The 18,742-nt window shown below is 42.4% G+C and overlaps 1 protein-coding gene across 8 annotated transcripts in view; it reads right to left on the bottom strand.

Moving 5' to 3' along the window:
- Nucleotides 1-18,742, bottom strand: part of ST3GAL3 (ST3 beta-galactoside alpha-2,3-sialyltransferase 3) — a 224,543-nt gene that overhangs the window by 104,520 nt on the left and 101,281 nt on the right. For 6 of the 8 annotated variants that reach the window (XM_015091928.3, XM_042247079.2, XM_042247098.2 and 3 more), the window contains exon 3: nucleotides 16,653-16,700. The exons of 1 other annotated variant lie outside the window; for it this stretch is intronic. In XM_015091928.3, coding sequence (XP_014947414.1) covers nucleotides 16,653-16,700 — 48 coding nt within the window. Of the gene's footprint in view, nucleotides 1-8,630; nucleotides 8,650-16,652; nucleotides 16,701-18,742 lie in introns of those variants that run through there. One more of the 8 variants, XM_042247091.1, reaches the window with a different exon arrangement.

Here is an 18,742-nt window from a genome sequence, read left to right as displayed (position 1 = left end):
CAGGTGGCCAAAGTATTGGAGCTTCAGCTTCAGCAACAGTCCTTCTAATGAATATTTAGGGTTGATTTTCTTTAGGATTGATTGGTTTGATCTTGCAGTCCAAGGGACTCTCAAGAGTCCTCTCCAGTATCACAGTTTGAAAGCATCAATTCATCTGTGTTCAGCCTTCTTTATGGTCCAACTCTCACATTTGTACAGGACTACTGGAAAAACCACAGCATTGATTATATGGACCTTTGTCAACAAAGTAATGTCTCTGCTTTTTAATACGCTGTCTAGGTTTATCATAGCTTTCCTTTCAAAGAGAAAGCAGATTGTTTAATTTCACGCTAGTCATCATCTGCAGTGATTTTGGAGTTCAAGAAAATAAAATCTGTCACTGCTTCCACTTTTCCCCCTCCTATCTGCCATGAAGTGATGGGACCAGATACCATGATCTTAGCTGTTTGAATGTTAAGTTTCAAGCCAGCCTTTTCACTCTCCTCTTTCACCTTCATCAAGAGGCTGTTTAGTTCCTCTTTGCTTTCTTCCATTAGAGTGGTATCATCCGCATATCTGAGGTTGCTGATATTTCTCCCTGCAATCTTTTTTTTTTTAATTCTAAAAACACCCTGTGTGATTATGGTACTCTGTACTGTGCTTAGGCTGGAGTTCATATTCCTTAACTCATATTCCTTGGCAGGTAAGGCTTTTTCATACCTTGGTCTTTTTTTTTTTAATTTTTAAAATTAATTTATTTTTTAATTGAAGGATAATTGATTTACAGAATTTTGTTGTTTTCTGTCAAACATCAACATGAATCAGTCATAGGTATACATTATGTCCCGTCCCTCCCTGCAATCTTGATTCTAGCTTATGATTCATCCAGCCTAGCATTTCGCATATAAGTTAAATAAGGGTGACAATATACAACCTTGTTGTATTTTTTTCCCGGTTTTGAACTAGTCAGTTATTCCATTTCCAGTTCTGTTGCTTCTTGAGCTGTATACAGGTCTCTCAAGAGATAAGTAAAGTGGTCTGGTAATCCCTACTCTTTAAGAATTTTCCAGTTTGCTGTGATCCACACAGTCAAAGACTTTCATGTAGTCAATGAAGCAGAAATAGATGTTTTTCTGGAATCCCCTTGCTTTCTCTATGATCCAGTGAGTGAACGTTGGCAATTTGATCTCTAGTTAGTTCCTCTGCCTTTTATTTTTTTATTTGATTAATTTATTTTAATTGGAGGCTAATTACAATATTGTAGTGGTTTTCGACACACGTTGACATGAAGCAGCCACAGGTATAAATGTGTTCCCCATCCTGAACCCCTCTCCCACCTCCCTCCCCATCCCATCCCTCAGGGTCATCCCAGTGTACCAGCCCTGAGCACCCTGTCTTATGCATCGAACCTGGACTGGCAATCTGTTTCACATATGATAATATATATGTTTCAGTGCTATTCTCTCAAATCATCCCCCATCCCTCTGCTTTTTCTAAACTCAGCTTGTACATCTGCAGTTCTTGGTTTACGTACTGCTCAAGTCTAGCTTGAAGGAGTTTGAGCATAACTTTAACTAGCATGGGGGCTTCCCTGGGGGCTCAGTTGGTAAAGAATCTGCCTGCAATGCAGGAGACCTGGGTTTGACTCCTGGGTCAGAAAGATCTGCTGGAGAAGGGATAGGATACCCACTCCAGTATTCTGGCCTGGAGAATTCCTGGGTCTTTTCCTGGGTTGAAGAGTCAGACAGACTGAGCGACTTTCACTTTTTCACTTTAAATAGCATATGAAATGAGTGCATTGTATGGTAATTTGAACGTTCTTTATCATTGCCTTTCTTTGGGATTGGAATGAAAACAGACCTTTTCCACGCCTGTGGCCACTGCTGAGTTTTCCAAATTTGTTGACATATTGAGTGCAGCACTTTAACAGCATCATTTTAAGGATTTTTAAGTAGTTCAGCTAGAATTCCATCACCTCCACTAGTTTTGTTTGTCATAATGCTTCCTAAGGCCCACTTGACTTCACATTCCAGGATGTCTGGCTCTAGGTGAGTGACCACACCATTATGGTTACCTGGGTCCTTAAGACCTTTTTGTATAGTTCTTCTGTGTATTCTTACCATTTCTTCTTAACCTCTTCTTGTTAGGTCCTTACTGTTTCTGTTCTTCATCGCGCCCATCCTTGCATGAACTGTTCCATTGGTATCTCCGATTCTCTTGAAGAGATCTCTAGTCTTTCCCATTCTATTGTTTCCCTCTATTTCTTTGCATTGTTCATTGAAGAAGGCCTTCTTATCTCTCCTTGCTATTCTCTGGAACTCTGCATTCAGTTGGATATATCTTTCCCCTTCTCCCTTGCTTTTCACTTCTCTTTTTTCCTCAGCTATTTGTAAGGCCTCCTCCAATAATCACTTTGCCTTCTTGCTGTTTTTTCTTTCTTCACACTTCTATTTCTTTGGGATGATTTTGGTCACTGCCTCCTATACAATGTTATGAACCCATGTCCATAGTTCTTCAGGCACTCTACCAGATCTAATTCCTTGAATCTATTCATCACCTCCGCTATATAATCAAAAGGGATTTGACTTAAGTCCTACCTGAATGGCCTAGTGGTCATTTTCCCTAATTCTTTCAATTTAAGCCTGAATTTTGCAATAAGGAGTTGATGATCTGAGGTCTTGTCTTGTTGACTGTATAGAGCTTCTCCATCTTTGGCTGCAAAGACTATAATCAATTTGATTTCAGTATTGACCATTTGGTGATATCCACGTGTAGAGCCGTCTTTTGTGTTGTTGGAAGAGGGTGTTTGCTATGACCGATGCGTTCTCTTGACAATACTCTGTTAGCCTTTGCCCTGCTTCATTCTGTACTCCAAGGCCAAATTTGCCTGTTATTCCAGGTATATCTTGACTTCACTCTTTTGCATTCCAATCCCCTATGATGAAAAGGACATCTGTTTTTTTGGTTTTAGTTCTAGAAGGTCTTGTAGGTCTTCATAGATAGAACTGGTCAACTTCAGCTTCTTCAGCATCAGTGTTTGGGGCATAAACTTGGACTACTTTTCACTTTCTGCCATTAGATGTTGATGTTGAATGGTTTGCCTTGGAAATGAACTGAGATCATTCTGTCATTTTTGAGACTGCATCCAAGTACTGCATTTCAGACTCTCTGGTTGACTGTGAGAGCTACTCCATTTCTTCTAAAGGATTCTTACCTACAGTAATAGAAACAATGATCACCTGAATTAAATTTACCTGTTTCTGTCCATTTTGTTCACTGATTCCTAAGATGTCTATCTTTACTCTTACCATCTCCTGCTTGATCATGTCCAATTTACCTTGATTCATGGCCCTAACATTCCAGGTTCCTATGCAATATTGTTCTCTACAGCAGCAGACTTTACTTTCACCACCAGACACGTCCATAGCTGAGCATCGCTTCTGCTCTGACCCAGCTGCTTCATTCTTTCTGGATCTATTAGTAATTGCCCTCCGTTCTTCCCTAGTAGAACGCTGGACATCTTACGACCTGAGGGGCTCATCTTCCAGTGTCACATATTTTGCCTTCTCATCCTGTTCACGGGGTTCTCACGACAAGAATATGGGAGTTGTTTGCCATTCCCTCCTCCAGTGGACCACGTTTTGTCAGAACTTTTCACTATGACCCATCTGTCTTGGATGGCCTTGCACAGCACAGCTCATTGTTTCATTGAGTTATGCAAGCCCCTTCACCACAACAAGGCTATGATCCATGGAGGGGATCCCAAGAGAAGACACCTGGGCAAGTGACAGCCTTTCCTCAAGATAATTCTGGTTTTGCTCTAATTCAGATAAATGGAAAAAAGACTTTGCTTAATATATCAGGTACTTAGAAAAATCAATAAGGTTTCAATTTCAAAAATAAACTGAAAACAAAATTTCCCCAAAGAGTTGGTTTCAAACTTGAATACTGTTTCAAAAATCTGGTTTTACCCTGCCATCAAAAAGAAAACCTCATTAATTTGCCGATACCTGTTGCTTTTTCTCCATGTGGCCATAATCTTGGGAACTCTCCTGCTACTCCTTACCAGATATGCGCTAAGACACCGTCGGACATACAGTGAATCCATGTTTTGGCTGATTTGTCCTCCAGAGAGGCCAGAGGATGTTTTCCCCTTGTTGCAAACTAAAAAGTCAGGGCCAAGTAGGAACAAAACATAAACCAGGGACGAGGATGAGTGTAATGCCCTTCTGCAGCAAGCCACATAACTTCCTTGCTGAGCTGAAATGTCTTCTTCACCACATAGTTTTGTATAGTAACCATGATTCTATTTATGGGTTATTTTCGAATGGCATCTTAAGTTGTGTTTTATACACTCATACAGACTAATTGCACATTAAACATCTAAGAACACACTGTGCTTCTAAATAAATTATATCCCTCCTTTCCATGGTTCTTTTGGACTATCTCTTGTTTTCTCTCTTTGTTAAGAAACATAAGCACCAGAAATATTTCACATTTAGTCTGTAGTTTAAGAAAATGTAACTGCATGAGTCCAGTGATGACAAATGGCAACTGACACTGGGGTTCAGGTCGCAGAGCCAAGAGGGAGCGGAGTCCCTCTGGTGATTCCATGCCCTGTCAAATGGGACAGCTTCTCCCATCTCCAGCTGTCTATGCCAGGCAGTAAGGCAGACCTGGCGTTGTCACATCTCCCGGGGTTTTTTAAGTCAAGAATTTGGATCTTTTATGGTAAAATTCCTCGGTTTGTAAATACTGGCAATAAATTCAAGAAAAAATTCAAGATTATGAGGATCAACTGAAGTATGTCCATGGCCTGAATGCAGGCAGCAGTGTAAACTCTGTCTTATACTGGCAGATACGTTGGCTACAGAGGACATGGCCTGTATTCCCAGAATTTGTTGCAGAAAAGGATGTATGAATATGCTGGTGTGGGGTGGCTTTAGGTCCTTTCCTAAAGGTCCTCAACAGACAGAAATAAATGCAGATTCCGAGAGTCCCAGGAGCTACACCAGGAGTGAGTGACAAGGCTCTGGCGAATGCACTGCTCACATCAGGGGACCTCCAGGGGAGAGGTCCCCAGCTGGAGGGGTCTGCAAAACATCTACAAGAGACCCCACGAGAGTCAGCTTTACACACTGGCCAGTCCAGGGAGTGCCCACACTATCTTATGTCTTCTCTGCTCATCCTCTCTCTCCCTTCCTTTCCAGTTCCACAGAGGTTCAAAATCACAGCTGGCAACTGGGGTACAAGTGGAAAGAAGAGGACAAACAGGGTGCAGACCCGTCCTGGGTTAGCATCACTGCTTCTAAACCCTTCGCTGGGAGGGGAGTCACTGCGGCTCTGAATGAGCTGAAAGCTATGCTATTACGTAAGGCGGGACACTAATTTTGGAATTGGTGACTCAATACGACCATGGGATTTCTATTACCTCAGAGGTACCAAAAAATTCTCTGGACCTCCCACGCTGAAAACATCTTAAGGAGACACAGAGAGACCAATGAAAGTGGCTGTGATTAACCCCTGATGTTTCCCGTATGTTCAACATACTGGTTGCACTAACTGAAGTAAATACAGCTATTCAGAGGTTCACATAACCAAAGTGTGGGAAGAGCCTGGGTGCAGGGTTTCAGAGATGACCAAAAGTGACTGGAATGCCAGCATACCCCCCTCGGTCAGCTTCACTCTCCCCACTAGCTTAGTCAGGATACAAATTCTCAACTCTGTTTCCTCTTAGGAAGACTCTTGGTTTCTGTTTGGGTTCTCCTTTCCTGTGCTGTGATCTGGAAATCTTGTCTAGGCCATTGGCTCGGGCAGTTATAGGGTTTCTCTCATTGATTTCCCTTCTTTCAAATCCAGGGTCCTGTGCCATCTATAGTTCAGTGTCTGAAAGAACTCTTCTTTCCCATACAGTTTGTCTATTTTTCAGTTGTTTCTCCTTCTTTTCACTTTTTCTTATCTGGTCTAGACTTCACCATGCTTAACTGTTCAGTTTAGCCTGTCCCGGTGATCTTCCCATTATACCCACACCAAATCTCTCTGCCCATCCCTTTCTCCTGAGCTCCAGACTTGGGCATCCAGCTGACATCTCTACTTTGATACCTATAGTGACCTGAAACTCAGGCTGCCTCACAGAGTTCATTTTCATCACCTGCACACATGCAAAGCCTCCTCCTGTATGCCCTGCCTTAATGAGCGGTACCACTTTTCACCCAGAATATCTCACTGTATACAAACGTGTTCCTGAAGTAGCATATGAGTTCAGCTTATACAATGGAAATGCTATTTTGAGTGCATCAACTCTTCAGGGAAAATTCACCTCTGGGGAAGCTGGCAGTAAAGCCCAGTTCTCGCTGGCAGTCAACTGATACCACATCTGCAGTAAGAATGGAAGATCCTGGGACTCTCAAGTCACCAGACACAGCACATGCTGATGTACATACGCAGCTGAAGGTCCTCTCTCGCAGGTGTCAGAGCAGCAATACCACAGCTGCACAGTGAAGGAGAGGTGTTTAGTCTGGAACTTTAGGCTGCCTGCCCCAGCCAGGCTGGAGAGCCTGGCATTATAAAAACCCCTAATCAAGGAGTGCATGTGTGTCCTTTGCCTGGCTCCAGGTGTGTAGTGGCACAAACGATGCACGTCTCTATTCTTCTCTTCCTGCACCTGTACTAAGTCAGACTTGTGAATGCATAAAGTGCCTGTTCAAATGCTTCAAGCCTTGAAATTAACCATTAACTCTTCCATTGCCATTTCAAAGCAGTAAGTTGATGTTCTGAACTCATATAAATTCCTAGAAGGTTCAGACATCGGACATAGACAAAAGGAGGCCATGCATTAAAGTGTGTATGTACCTAATAATGTCTATCAGCCAAAATTAAAAGAATTACAAGGAGAACGACACAATGGGTCTCCTGTCTTCATAATGGGAAACTCACAGACCACTGAAAAACCAGGCTCACACAGTCAGTGAGAAAGCAGATGATCTGAACAGAACAATGAATAAATAGATCTGAACTAGCTGAAAAACAGAGTACCTTACCCCTGACAAGTGGAGAACACAATTCTCTTCAAGCATATTTGGAAACTATGAAAACTGACCACCTGAGAGGCATAAACGCTAAGATAAAAATTAATAAATGCTGAAGCAAGCTCAAGTTTTTAACTTTAAAACTTAAAAATATTTTTGTTTTATAGCAATTTGAAATTTTAATACATTCCATACCACTTTGTATTTTATTTTAACATAATTGTGTAATGTAAAGGAAATTAAAAATGTTTTCATAATTCCCTGTCTAAATAACCCTGAGTCCCCTCCTGCTTATCTTAGCAGGGGGTCCAGATAGTATCACCTTCTACTTATGCTCTCATGTATAAGTGGCTGGGGTATTGACTACATAGTAACATTCTCTTCAAAGATGAAGGGGGAGCTCCCTGAAACAAAGTGTCCTGTTCTAGCCCCATTCTCAAGCCACTGAGCCCCAAAATGGACTTTCAAGGAATACAGGTGCACAATTGTGAGCCAATTGTGTGAATGGCCCTTTCAGTTCCTAGTGGCCCACCTCCTCTGATCACTGTAAAAAGCCACCACAAATTCCCATGCACAGTCACTGTGCTTTGAAAACAAAGCAGATGCTTAGGCTGATGACAACAGTGAATATTCCCCAGGAAGGCCAGCTTAAGGAATATTACTGAAGTAGATGAAGTTTAGTATAAAGGATAAAAACATGGCCTTGATTCTATCAGAAAACTACAGCACTTCATATTAGAATGCACAAAAGTTAGAAAAGCAGGATAGGCCATTGGGCAAGAAAAGTCCAAGTACATAAGAGAAGAACTCTGCTGCCAGATCTTTTTTCAAGGGGGTCTTTGGCTCCAGTCTCTGAGCTATGATGAATTGCTAAGTGCAAAGAGTATAGGGGTAAATGGAATGAGGACCTATCCTAACCAAAATAGATCCCTCTTTTCTGAAGAAAAAGCACTGTACAGCCTCCAATAAAAGTCACAGGCTATATTAAACATAAGTAATGTATGTCCTGGCTTGGGTGGAGGAGGAAGTTGGCAACAGTTGCAAATGGACTGTGGGACATGCCAGACAAAGGGAAGAACTGAGGGAATCTGTATTTATTGAGCATCTACTGTGAATTCACACTGCTTTCAGAACTTTCACCTGCACCCTCAGATTAACTCTTACAACTCCTATGAGGTGGGTATTTTCTGCATTTTACAGAGGAGGGAACAGAGTCTTGGAGACGAGAAATAACATGTTCAGGATCCCCAGCCAGTACGTGGACCAGCTGGGGTGTTGTTGAACCAACCCAGGTTTGACTTTGCAGCTTCTTGTCTTTACATTATGCTACACTGACTCTCTGAGGAAATAAGAAAAGCAGACCCTCCTATTAGGAGAGCTGCCATGAGAGCAATTATCTACTCCTACCTCCCACTCCTGGCTCCAGGGTGGTGTCAGAAGGCCTAGCCACGCCCACACATGAACCCTGGGAGTCCCACAGAGGCCCAAGAAGGGCTGGCCAAAGTACAAACAGCTCCCACATCAAGTCAGGAAAATAAATCATAATGCAGGATCAATTAATCAAAGACAAACTAAAATAGGAAAAGCAGTTATATAAAATAAACACAGAAAGAATTCACTGACCTGGACTAAATTAACTGACCCAGTAAAGTAAGGTTCACCAACTGAAGCCCAATCTCAAATGGGTGTACACTGGCGTAGGGGAGGGCAGAGGCCTAGCGAGCAGGTCCTGATAAGACGAAGCCCTCAGTGCCTGTGCGCCCTCCACCCAAGCAGCCGGGGGCCTCCACTGGCAGGTAGAAGCCCCATCGCAACACAGGCTGAGAGGCCATGCACCAACTCTTCTCTGTCCTGGGAAGGAAAGCAGATGTCTAGAGCTGAGCAGACAGTAAATTCAATTCTATTCATGATATCAAGTATGCCCAGACCACGCCAGGGCATGTTGTGCTAAGTGGCAAGATTATGAGTGACAGCATGTCAAAAGGGCAGCTGGGACAGGAAATAGAAAAAAATGGCTCACTCTGCGGTTTGCATCTGAAACTTCATGGAGCTTACTATCTAGCGTATGTGTGGGTGTGTATGTGTTAGTTGCTCAGTTATGTCTAACTCTTTACCACCCCATGGACTGTAGCCCTCCAGGCTCCTCTGTCCATGGAATTCTCCAGGCAAGAATACTAGATTGGGTTGCCATTCCCTTGTCCAAAGGATCTTCCCAACCCAAGAATCAAACCAGGGGCCTCCTGCATTGGAGGCAGATTCTTTACCATCTAAGCCACCAGGGAAGCCTCATCCATTGGTGAATATTTACAAATAATCACTAAGCACAGATACAGTCCTTCTCTCCAAACAAATAATTTTATCTTTCCCAGTTTTAGGAATATCACAGTTCAGTTCAGTTCAGTCGCTCAGTCACGTCCGACTCTTTGGGACCCCACAAACCGCAGCACGCCAGGCCTCCCTGCCCATCACCAACTCCCGGAGTTCACTCAGACTCACAAGCTAACTATAAAAATCAAAATGAAAAAAAAAAACTTAAAAATAATGACGTAAGAATCACTCAAAACTCCCATTATCTAAAGCTATTTGCTGCAAACATTTTGGTATCTACCCAGAAATCTCTTCTCACAAATATACATGTAAATATGCATATATAATTTTACTTTCATGTACCTTTGATATACATGCTGTTTGTCCCTATTTTGTTCACTCAACAATACCCTCAACATCTTCTACATCAATAAAAATAAAATTGCACCGTCATTTCTAATGGCTACACAGTATTCCACTGTACAGACCTGCCATTGGACATTGGACAATGTCCTATTATGTCATAAATAATGTTTCTATGTTTCTACTCTTCCTTCTTCAATAAATATTTCCTGAGCTCCTATTATGTGCTGGGTACTGTTCCAAGTTCCAGGGATACAGTCATGAACAAGAAAGGCAAGGTCACATGAAGCCTACATGTTAGTTGGGGGGCGTGGATAACTAAATAAGGTAAATAAGTAAATAATTTGAAGGAAGGTAAATAAGCAGGTAATTTGAAGGAAGGATGACAGCTAAGAAGAAGTAAAGGCATATCTGCTTAGAGAAAGGTTGGAGATCAAGAGAGTAGACTAGATAAAGTGTTCTGGGAGAGCCTTCTTGCAGAGGTGATATTTGAACAGAGATTTGAGACAATTATACAAAGTGAAAGATAAAAGCAATTCTAAGCAGAAGAAAGGGCTTCTCTTGTAGCTCAGTCAGTAAAGAATCTGCCTGCAGTGCAGGAGACCCAGTTCAATCCCTGGGGTTGGGAAGATCCTCTGGAGAAGGAAATGGCAACCTACTCCAGTATCCTTGCCTGGAAAATCTCATGGACAGAGGAGCCTGGTGGGCTGCAGTCCATGGAGTCGCAAAGAGTTGGTCACGACTGAGCAACTAACACTTACTTACTTGCTTAAGCGGAAGAAAAGTGAGTACAAAGACCCTGGGTCAGGAAGGAATCTGGCATATTCATGGAATGGCAGGAATGCCAATGTGGCTTGAGGGCAGTGAGGGGACAAATGAACAAAATTGAAAGTGTTGAGATAATTAGAAATTGGAGTAGGACACTGTAGTTAATGGCGTTTGGACCTGGAGAGATTTCAGGTGGAACAAGACATGATCTGATTCACATTTATAAAAGATGACTCTGACTACAACATAGAGAATGGACCACTGGGAGGCCCCATGAGCACAGAGAGGCCACTTAAGAGAATGGATAAGCAAGCTGTGGTACATATAAACAATGGACTATTACTCAGCCATTAAAAAGAATACGTTTGAATCTGTTTTAACGAGGTGGATAAAACTGGAGCCGATTATACAGAGTGAAGTAAGCCAGAAAGAAAAACACCAACACAATGTACCAACACATACATATGGAATTTAGAAAGATGGTAATGATAACCCTGTATGCGAGACAGCAAAAGAGACACAGATGTATAGAACAGACTTTCAGACTCTGTGGGAGAGGGAGAGGGTGGGATGTTTTGGGAGAATGGCATTGAAACATGTATACTATCATGTAAGAAACGAATCGCCAGTCTAGGTTCGATACAGGATACAGGATGCTTGGGGCTGGTGCACTGGGATGACCCAGAAAGATGATATGGGAAGGGAGGTGGAAGGGGGGTTCAGGACTGGGAACTCATGTACACCCGTGGCGGATTCATGTCAATGTATGGTAAAACCAATACAGTATTGTAAAGTAAAATAAAAAATAAATTAAAAAAAAAAAAAAGAGATGTTTACTTGTCTAAGGGGGGAGAAGATGGTACCTTGGACAGTGATGCTCGAAAGAAGGACATACCATGAAGACAGAAAAGGTAGGAAAGGGTGAGAAGAGGAAAAATCAAGGTGATCGTGAGGTTTGTAGCTTGAATAGTTTGGTAGGTGAGGAAGAAAATATGGGGAGACAAACAGGTTTTGGCATACAGACCCTGCACATTTCATCGTATGTACACATAAGCATTTTATTTTGGCGGGGAGGGGGGTGTTGGTACCATGATTTGTTTTCCATTTTTAAAAAATGTTTGACTTTCAATTATTCATTGCTGCTGCTGCTGCTGCTGCTAAGTCGCTTCAGTCGTATCCGACTCTGTGCGACCCTATAGATGGCAGCCCACTAGGCTCCTCTGTCTCTGGGATTCTCCAGGCAAGAATACTGGAGTGAGTTGCCATTGCCTTCTCCAATGCATGAAAGTGAAAAGTGAAAGTGAAGACGCTCAGTTGTGTCTGACTCTTAGCGACCCCATGGACTGCAGCCTACCAGGCTCCTCCATCCATGGAATTTTCCTAGTATACAGAAATATAATTAATTTTTCGCATTCTGATTTTGCATCCTGTTATCTTACTAAACTCAGTTATTAGTTCTAGCAGTTTTTAAAAACAGATTCCTTGGGATTTTCTATGTAGGAAACCATGAAGAGGGTTGCTTTTATTTCTTCTTTTCCCATCTGCATTCTTTTTCATTCTTTTTCTTCTCAGTGTACTGGCTAGGACTTTCAGGAGTGGTTCTTGATCCTAGGCTGAGAGCAGTTTTACCATAAAGTATGAGGTTTGCTGTAGGCTTTTTGTAGATGTCCTATATCAGAGTGAAAAAGTTCCCTTCTAAGTTTTCTGAGAATTTTTATCGTGAGTAGGTGCGGAATTTTATCAGATGCTTTTTGTCAATTGACATGACTATGTATTTTTCTTCTTTAGACAGTTAATATGGTAGATTACACTGATTGACTTTTGAATGTTGAACCAGCCTTCCATTCCCAGGATAAACCCTACTCGGGCACCTAGTTTGGGAAGTGTAAGCCATTACTTCTTCAAACATTTCTTCTCTACTGCGCTCTTTCTCTCCTTCTGGGGCTCCAGGGACACAGACTGTAAACCTTCCAGCACTGTCCCATAAGTTACTGAGACACCGTTCAACTTCTTTGACATTTTTTCTTCTATTGTTCAGATTGGATAGTTTCTACTGCTTTATTTTCAAGTTTACTGATTCTTTGCTTATCATCTCCATTTTGTGACTGAGCCTATTCAGCAGAGTTTTTAAATTTTAAATTGTTGTATTTTTTCTTTAATCGTTATTTGGTTATATATACAAGTGTTTTTCTTTTTCCGCTAACACTTTCTATCTAAATTCATGTCAACAGTGTTTATCCTTACTTTCGAGAGCATCTTTTTTTTAAAAACAGTTTACTTACAAGATTACCAGTTTATTATGAAAGGATTCAACTCAGGAACAGCCAGATGGAAGAGATGGAGAAAGGCGGCCAGGAGCATTTGTATAAATGCCACTTTAAATCTGTCAGATTATTCCAACATCTGTGTCATCCTAGCATCAGCATCCATTGATTATCTCTCCCAGGCAAGTTGAGATTTTCCTGGTTCTTCATATGATAATTAATTTTAGATTGTGTCTTACGTATTTTGAATATTATGTTGTGAAGCGTCTTTAAATCTTCTTTAAATTCAGGTCTGATTTAAATGCAGTGGAGAATGCTGATATTTTTGTTTCACCAGACAATCAACCAGGTTGGATTTCAGTGGCAAGTTCTGACCAGCCTTCTGTGAGCTGTGGTTTCAATGCCAGTTCTATTTTCAAAGGCTGTTCAGGTATGTCCTCTGTGTACACTACCCAGTGTCCAGTCTGGTCCATCCCCTAGTTCTGTTCTCTGAGTCTTTGGTGTGTTGGCTGGAATCAGACAAACACATGCACAGCTCAGGGTTAGCCCAGAAGTTCGCATACAACATTATGGAGTTGCTTTCCTGAACTCCTTCCTCTCTGCCGTCTCCTCGTACTTTCCAGTTTATTGGGCCTCCCCTTCTTGGTCCTCTGGCCCCAAAGCTGAGGTTTTATTTACCACTTTCTGCTACTGCCAGAAACTGTACCCAAATCTGGAACCAAGCAGCAAGAAGGCTGAGAGAGAAAAGACAACTGGATTTTCTCCACCCTCTTGGGATTACATAAAGGAAGTATTGATCAAAGAAGAATATTTCCTTTCTTTGGTTTTAGGTGCTTGAAGGCCCCACTGCTATTACTGGGCACTGCCATCATCACCACTCAGGGGACTGCCTGGGGATTAAGGCATGAGAAAACAGAAAAAATGACCTTTGGGATGTCCCCCTCTGTCTGAGCCTTAGAGCCCCTTTCCCAACCAGAGCCATAACTAGAGGTCTTCTGGAATTCTCTCCAGTTATGCCCTGATGTCTACTCTGTGCTCAGGTTTTGGGATGCCTTGAGTCCATGACATAGGATACCAGAGGAAAAATGAGAAACCCACTGCTAGTGTGGTAGTACTTCTAATTCTAGTTTTTTCCTCCCCTCTGTCTACTACTGTTTATATTCCAGAGTCTTTCAAATAGCTGCTAAATGTCCAGGCCTTTAGCTGCTTTCAGTGACAGAGATAGATTCTTACACATGTATTTTATACACATATTCTGGTGTATATATATGTAACTATCTATTTATGCAGGGAATATATTTCCTAGGGGAGGAAATGCCAGGTCATGGGTATGTATATATTCAGATTTAGCTAGACACTACCACAGTTTTTTCCAAAGTGATTGTGATCAACTTACCCACTGACAGCAGAGACTCAGAGTTTCCACCGCATCAAATCCTTACCAACCTTTTATCAGGCTTTTCAAGTGTCCCTATTTTGGTAGATGTGCAGTGGTATCTCAGTTCAGTTGCTCAGTCATGTTCGACTCTTTGTGACCCCATGGACTGCAGCACGCCAGGCCTCCCTGTCCATCACCAACTCCCGGAGTTTACTCAAACTCATGCCCATTGAGTCGGTGATGCCATCCAACTATATCCTCTGTTGTCCCCTTCTCCTCCCACCTTCAATCTTTCCCAGCATCAGGGTCTTTTCAAATGAGTCAGTTCTTCACATCAGGTGGCCAAAGTATTAGAGTTTCAGCTTCAACATTGGAAGGACTATTCAGGACTGATTTCCTTTAGGATAGACTGGCTGGATCTCCTTGCAGTCCAAGGGACTCTCAAGAGTCTTCTCCAACACCACAGTTCAAAAACATCAATTTTTCAGCGCTTGGCTTTCTTTATAGTCCAACTCTCACATCTATACATGACTACTGGAAAAACCATAGCCTTGATTAGATGGACCCTTGTTGGCAAAGTAATGTCTCTGCTTTTTTAATATGCTGTCTAGGTTGGTCATAACTTTCTTTCCAAGGAGTAAGCGTCTTTTAATTTCATGGCTGCAGTCACCATCCGCAGTGATTTTGGAGCCCCCGAAAATATAGTCTGCCGCTGTTCCCACTGTTTCCCCATCTATTTGCCATGAAGTGATGGGACCGGATGCCATGATCTTAGTTTTCTGAATGTTGAGCTTTAAGCCAACTTTTTCACTCTCCTCTTTCACTTTCATCAAGAGGCTCTTTAGTTCTTCTTCACTTTCTGCCATAAGGGTGGTGTCAGCTGCATATCTGAGGTTACTGATATTTCTCCCAGCAATCTTGATTCCAGCTTGTGCTTGAAATGCTAATTTGCATTTCCCTAGGTACTAATACAATTGAAGACCTTTTCATTGGGTTATTAACCATCTGGATTCCTCTTTTGTGAAGGGCCTATTTGGGTGTTTTGCTTGTTTCTACACAGGGTTGCTTCTTTATTCACATTGATCTTTTTAGCTCTTTATTCTGGAAACAAGCCCTTTGTTGGCTATTTATGTTATAGACATATTTTTTTTCACTCTGCCTTTTCACTCTCTTAATGGTATCTTTTGATTAACAGAAGTTTTACTTTGTAATAAAGTTGTAATGTAGTAAATTGTAATAAATGTAATAAAATTGATTCACAACTTTATGCCTATTTCAAAACTCTTTCTATCTGTCCATTCTGTCTTAAAGCATTTCAGTGGAGTATCAAGTATCAAGGTATGAGACAGCAAGATGGCAAGGCAGAGAGTATAGGATCTAGGGTTAGACAGATATGAGTAGCCTTGGACAGGGTACTTTGACTCTTGAGTATTAGGTTTCTTTATCTATAATTAAAGATGTACTTACTATCCACCTTGCAAGAAGTGTGTAAAGCACTTGGCTTTGGTGTTTTTAGTGCTGGCACACAGTAGGCCCTCAGTAAACAGTGGTAGCTGAGATTATATTCTCTGATTATTCTCTGAGATTATATTGTCTTCCCCCTCATCCACATTGCTACAGTGGCCTGAACCTCATGGATGCATTGTGAAACATCAATCTATTGCAGTCAACCACAGCAAAATGGCTTAATTGCCTTTAACAGGCCAGCAAAGTCTCCCTGTTACTCACAGGCAGCACCTATGGTACAAGGACCACCATCTTCAAGTAAAAATTAAGACCCGATGCATGGAGATGCTCTCCTCATGAGGTAAAGTCATTCTGGGGCTCCCATATGGATGCAATGGCAGCAAGTTGAAGAATCAGTATCTTCCCTTTCTGTTCACTGCCAGCAGCAGAGTGCTGTGGGGCAGGCAGACAGCCTGAGATAGGAGAGAGCTGGGCTCCACTAAGACTGGGTGATCTGAGTCAAAGTGGTGGGTGTGCCGATTTCTGCGCCCTGCACTGTCGACACAGGGAAGCATGCGAGTGCTTCAGCATGTGTGCACGGTGCCGTGCCCCGACACACAGGAGGTGTACACCCAGGAGGTGTGTATTTGAGTTATATGGGGTGTGCCTGTGAACCTGCAACAGGGTGTGTGTCCTCAGGAAGCTGTGATGCCCTCACCAGCCCAGCATGTTCCTGGAGACCCTGATGGTCCACTGCTCCTGCGTGCCCAAAGCTTGGTGTCTTTCAGTGGCCTCTGCCCATCTCTCTCTGCAACAGGATGTGTGCACAGGAAACAGACATCTTTTCTATGACCCTGGACCACCCTGAATGAGGCAGGAGTATCTACTGCAGACTCTTCGCTGCACACATTTAAAGCAACTGGCAAAGTCCTCTGGATGCTGCATCCCACTGCTGTTTCCCAGACCACAGGTCCCTAGAAAAGCTCCTTGAGACCTTCCCACAATATTGAGATATTCCAGTGCCCTCCCCGACATCCCCTCCCCAACCTCATTAGGCTCCACTTCAACTGTGGCCTGCGCTGAGAGCAGAAAGGATGACAGAGGGGGAGGGATTGGTACCTGAGCCTAGTGTTTGTCCCGCGGAGTCAAAGGAAAGAACCACTGAATCTGCAACACAAGAGGACAAGTTCATTTCTTTCTCCTTCTTACAGTAAAAACAAAACAAAAACAAACAAAAAAAGCAAGCTCTCACTGGCATTCCCCAAACCCTCTCCCAAGGAAAGGTCAACAGGACTGGAATCAGCTGCACAGACAGCCTCCACAGGTCCATCCCACCCATCCGCTGGGCCAGGAGGCCCTGCCGAGCCCAGTCCCAGCCTCCTGCCACTGGGAGGAACATCTCAGGGCAGAGACATGCCCCAAATTCTTCAGAAGCATTTCCTGCCAAATTAGGGGACAAATTTACTTCTTTTTCCTTTGCACAGTGAAAATAAAATTAAAGCAAAAGAAAACATCTCTCCTGCATCTGGTTAAAGGCACCAACATTTTCCTTTGATTTACTTTCTTTTCCTATTATTATATCCAATTGTTTATTATTTCCTCCCCCAAAAGGCATCAAGTGACTTATAGGAATTTACAGTATACACTGGAATTTTACAAATGAAGAAATCAAAGGAAGGAATAATACTATATAGTCAGGGGAATGTTAGTGCATAAAATGCATGCCATGAGGACCTAACCAAACACTATAGGTTGACTCAAAGAAGTCTGAGCTCCCAAACAGCTAAATAAAGGAGAACATGAACAAGATTGAGGGCTCACAGTATATTCATTCACTCATTTATTCAACTATTCAGTAAATATTTATTGAGCATCTACTACATGCAAGATACTATACTATGCCTTTGCAATCCAGACACACACACAAATGCATGATCTCTACCCTCATGGATCTGCCATCAGTCTAAGAGAAAAAAAGTTACCCAACAACAACTTATTCAACTGAAAACTGATGAAGTAAAAACAATAACAACAAAGAATGTGGGAAAAGCACTAAAAGTTTGGAAGGGGAGTGTATATTGGTTAGGGAAGGCTTCCCTAAAGAAGTGACACCTGAACTGCAAGCTGATGGATATGCAGGATATGTAGAGGTTAAACCTGACAAGAAGGGAAGGGGCATTCCAGGCAGAGGGTGTCCTGTGTGGAGACCTGAAGCAGGATTGGACAGGGTGCCTCAGAGCAACCGGAAGTAGAAAAGCAAATACTATATAGTGATCAGAAAGAAATTCCTCTCATAGGTCTTAATAAATGGAGACGCTGCACCATGTTGAAGACTGTTAACTTCTACAACATTTCATTTATAAGATAAATAACTGTGAATCTTTTATGGCTGTTTCCTACAACAGGAGCCAATACAAATGATGGCATGAAGCCAACACACAGCTCAGTAAATGCAAATTATTAATACCAGGGACACCAAGACAATTTAAGGTCCAACATAACCCCAGAGACCCCAGACTCAAAAGGGATCATATTCAAAAGGCTCACTCACTACAAAGGAATGCTAGCTGGCTGCCTATAGGAACAGCATCTGCACCCCAGGGAGCATCCCGCCCCAGCAGGATCCATCAGATCTCCAGGTATACATCATTTTCTTTGTACTGTACATGGAAATCTGACACGAGTTATCAAAACTGGAAGTTACATCTGTCCCACTGCTAGACTATAAGCGCCATAAAGACAGACACTATGGATGCTTTGTTCACTGATATGTTACCAGAATAAGACCTGGTGCATGCTCAGTCACTTAGTCATGTCCAACTCTTTGCCATCCTATGGACTGTAGCCTACTAGGCTCCTCTGTCCATAGGAATTCTCCAGGCAAGAATACTGCAGTTTCCCTGCTCTCCTCCAGGGTATCTTCCCTGACCCAGGGACTGAACCTCCATCTCTTATGTCTCCTGCGTTGGCAGGCAGGTTCTTTACCACTAGCGCCACCTTTGCCTTTTGCGGATATCTGCCTATCCTTCTTTTGCTGGGAGTGTTCTGATAGCCCCCTTATCCACACTTTTAACCTCCAACTTAGCCTACTTCCATCATCTTTTATACTGCTGCATGACTTTTCTAAAAAGTATACCTGACTACCACTTTGCTCTTGGTTAAAATGCTTCAGTGGCTTTCTCTAGCCTGAAAGATAAAGTTCAAGCTCT

The sequence above is a fragment of the Ovis aries genome, chromosome 1 (genome assembly GCF_016772045.2).
Source record: "Ovis aries strain OAR_USU_Benz2616 breed Rambouillet chromosome 1, ARS-UI_Ramb_v3.0, whole genome shotgun sequence".
NCBI lineage: Eukaryota > Metazoa > Chordata > Mammalia > Artiodactyla > Bovidae > Ovis > Ovis aries.
The sequence above is the reverse complement of the archived record's forward strand: the minus strand, read 5'-3'. Positions and strand labels throughout refer to the sequence as shown.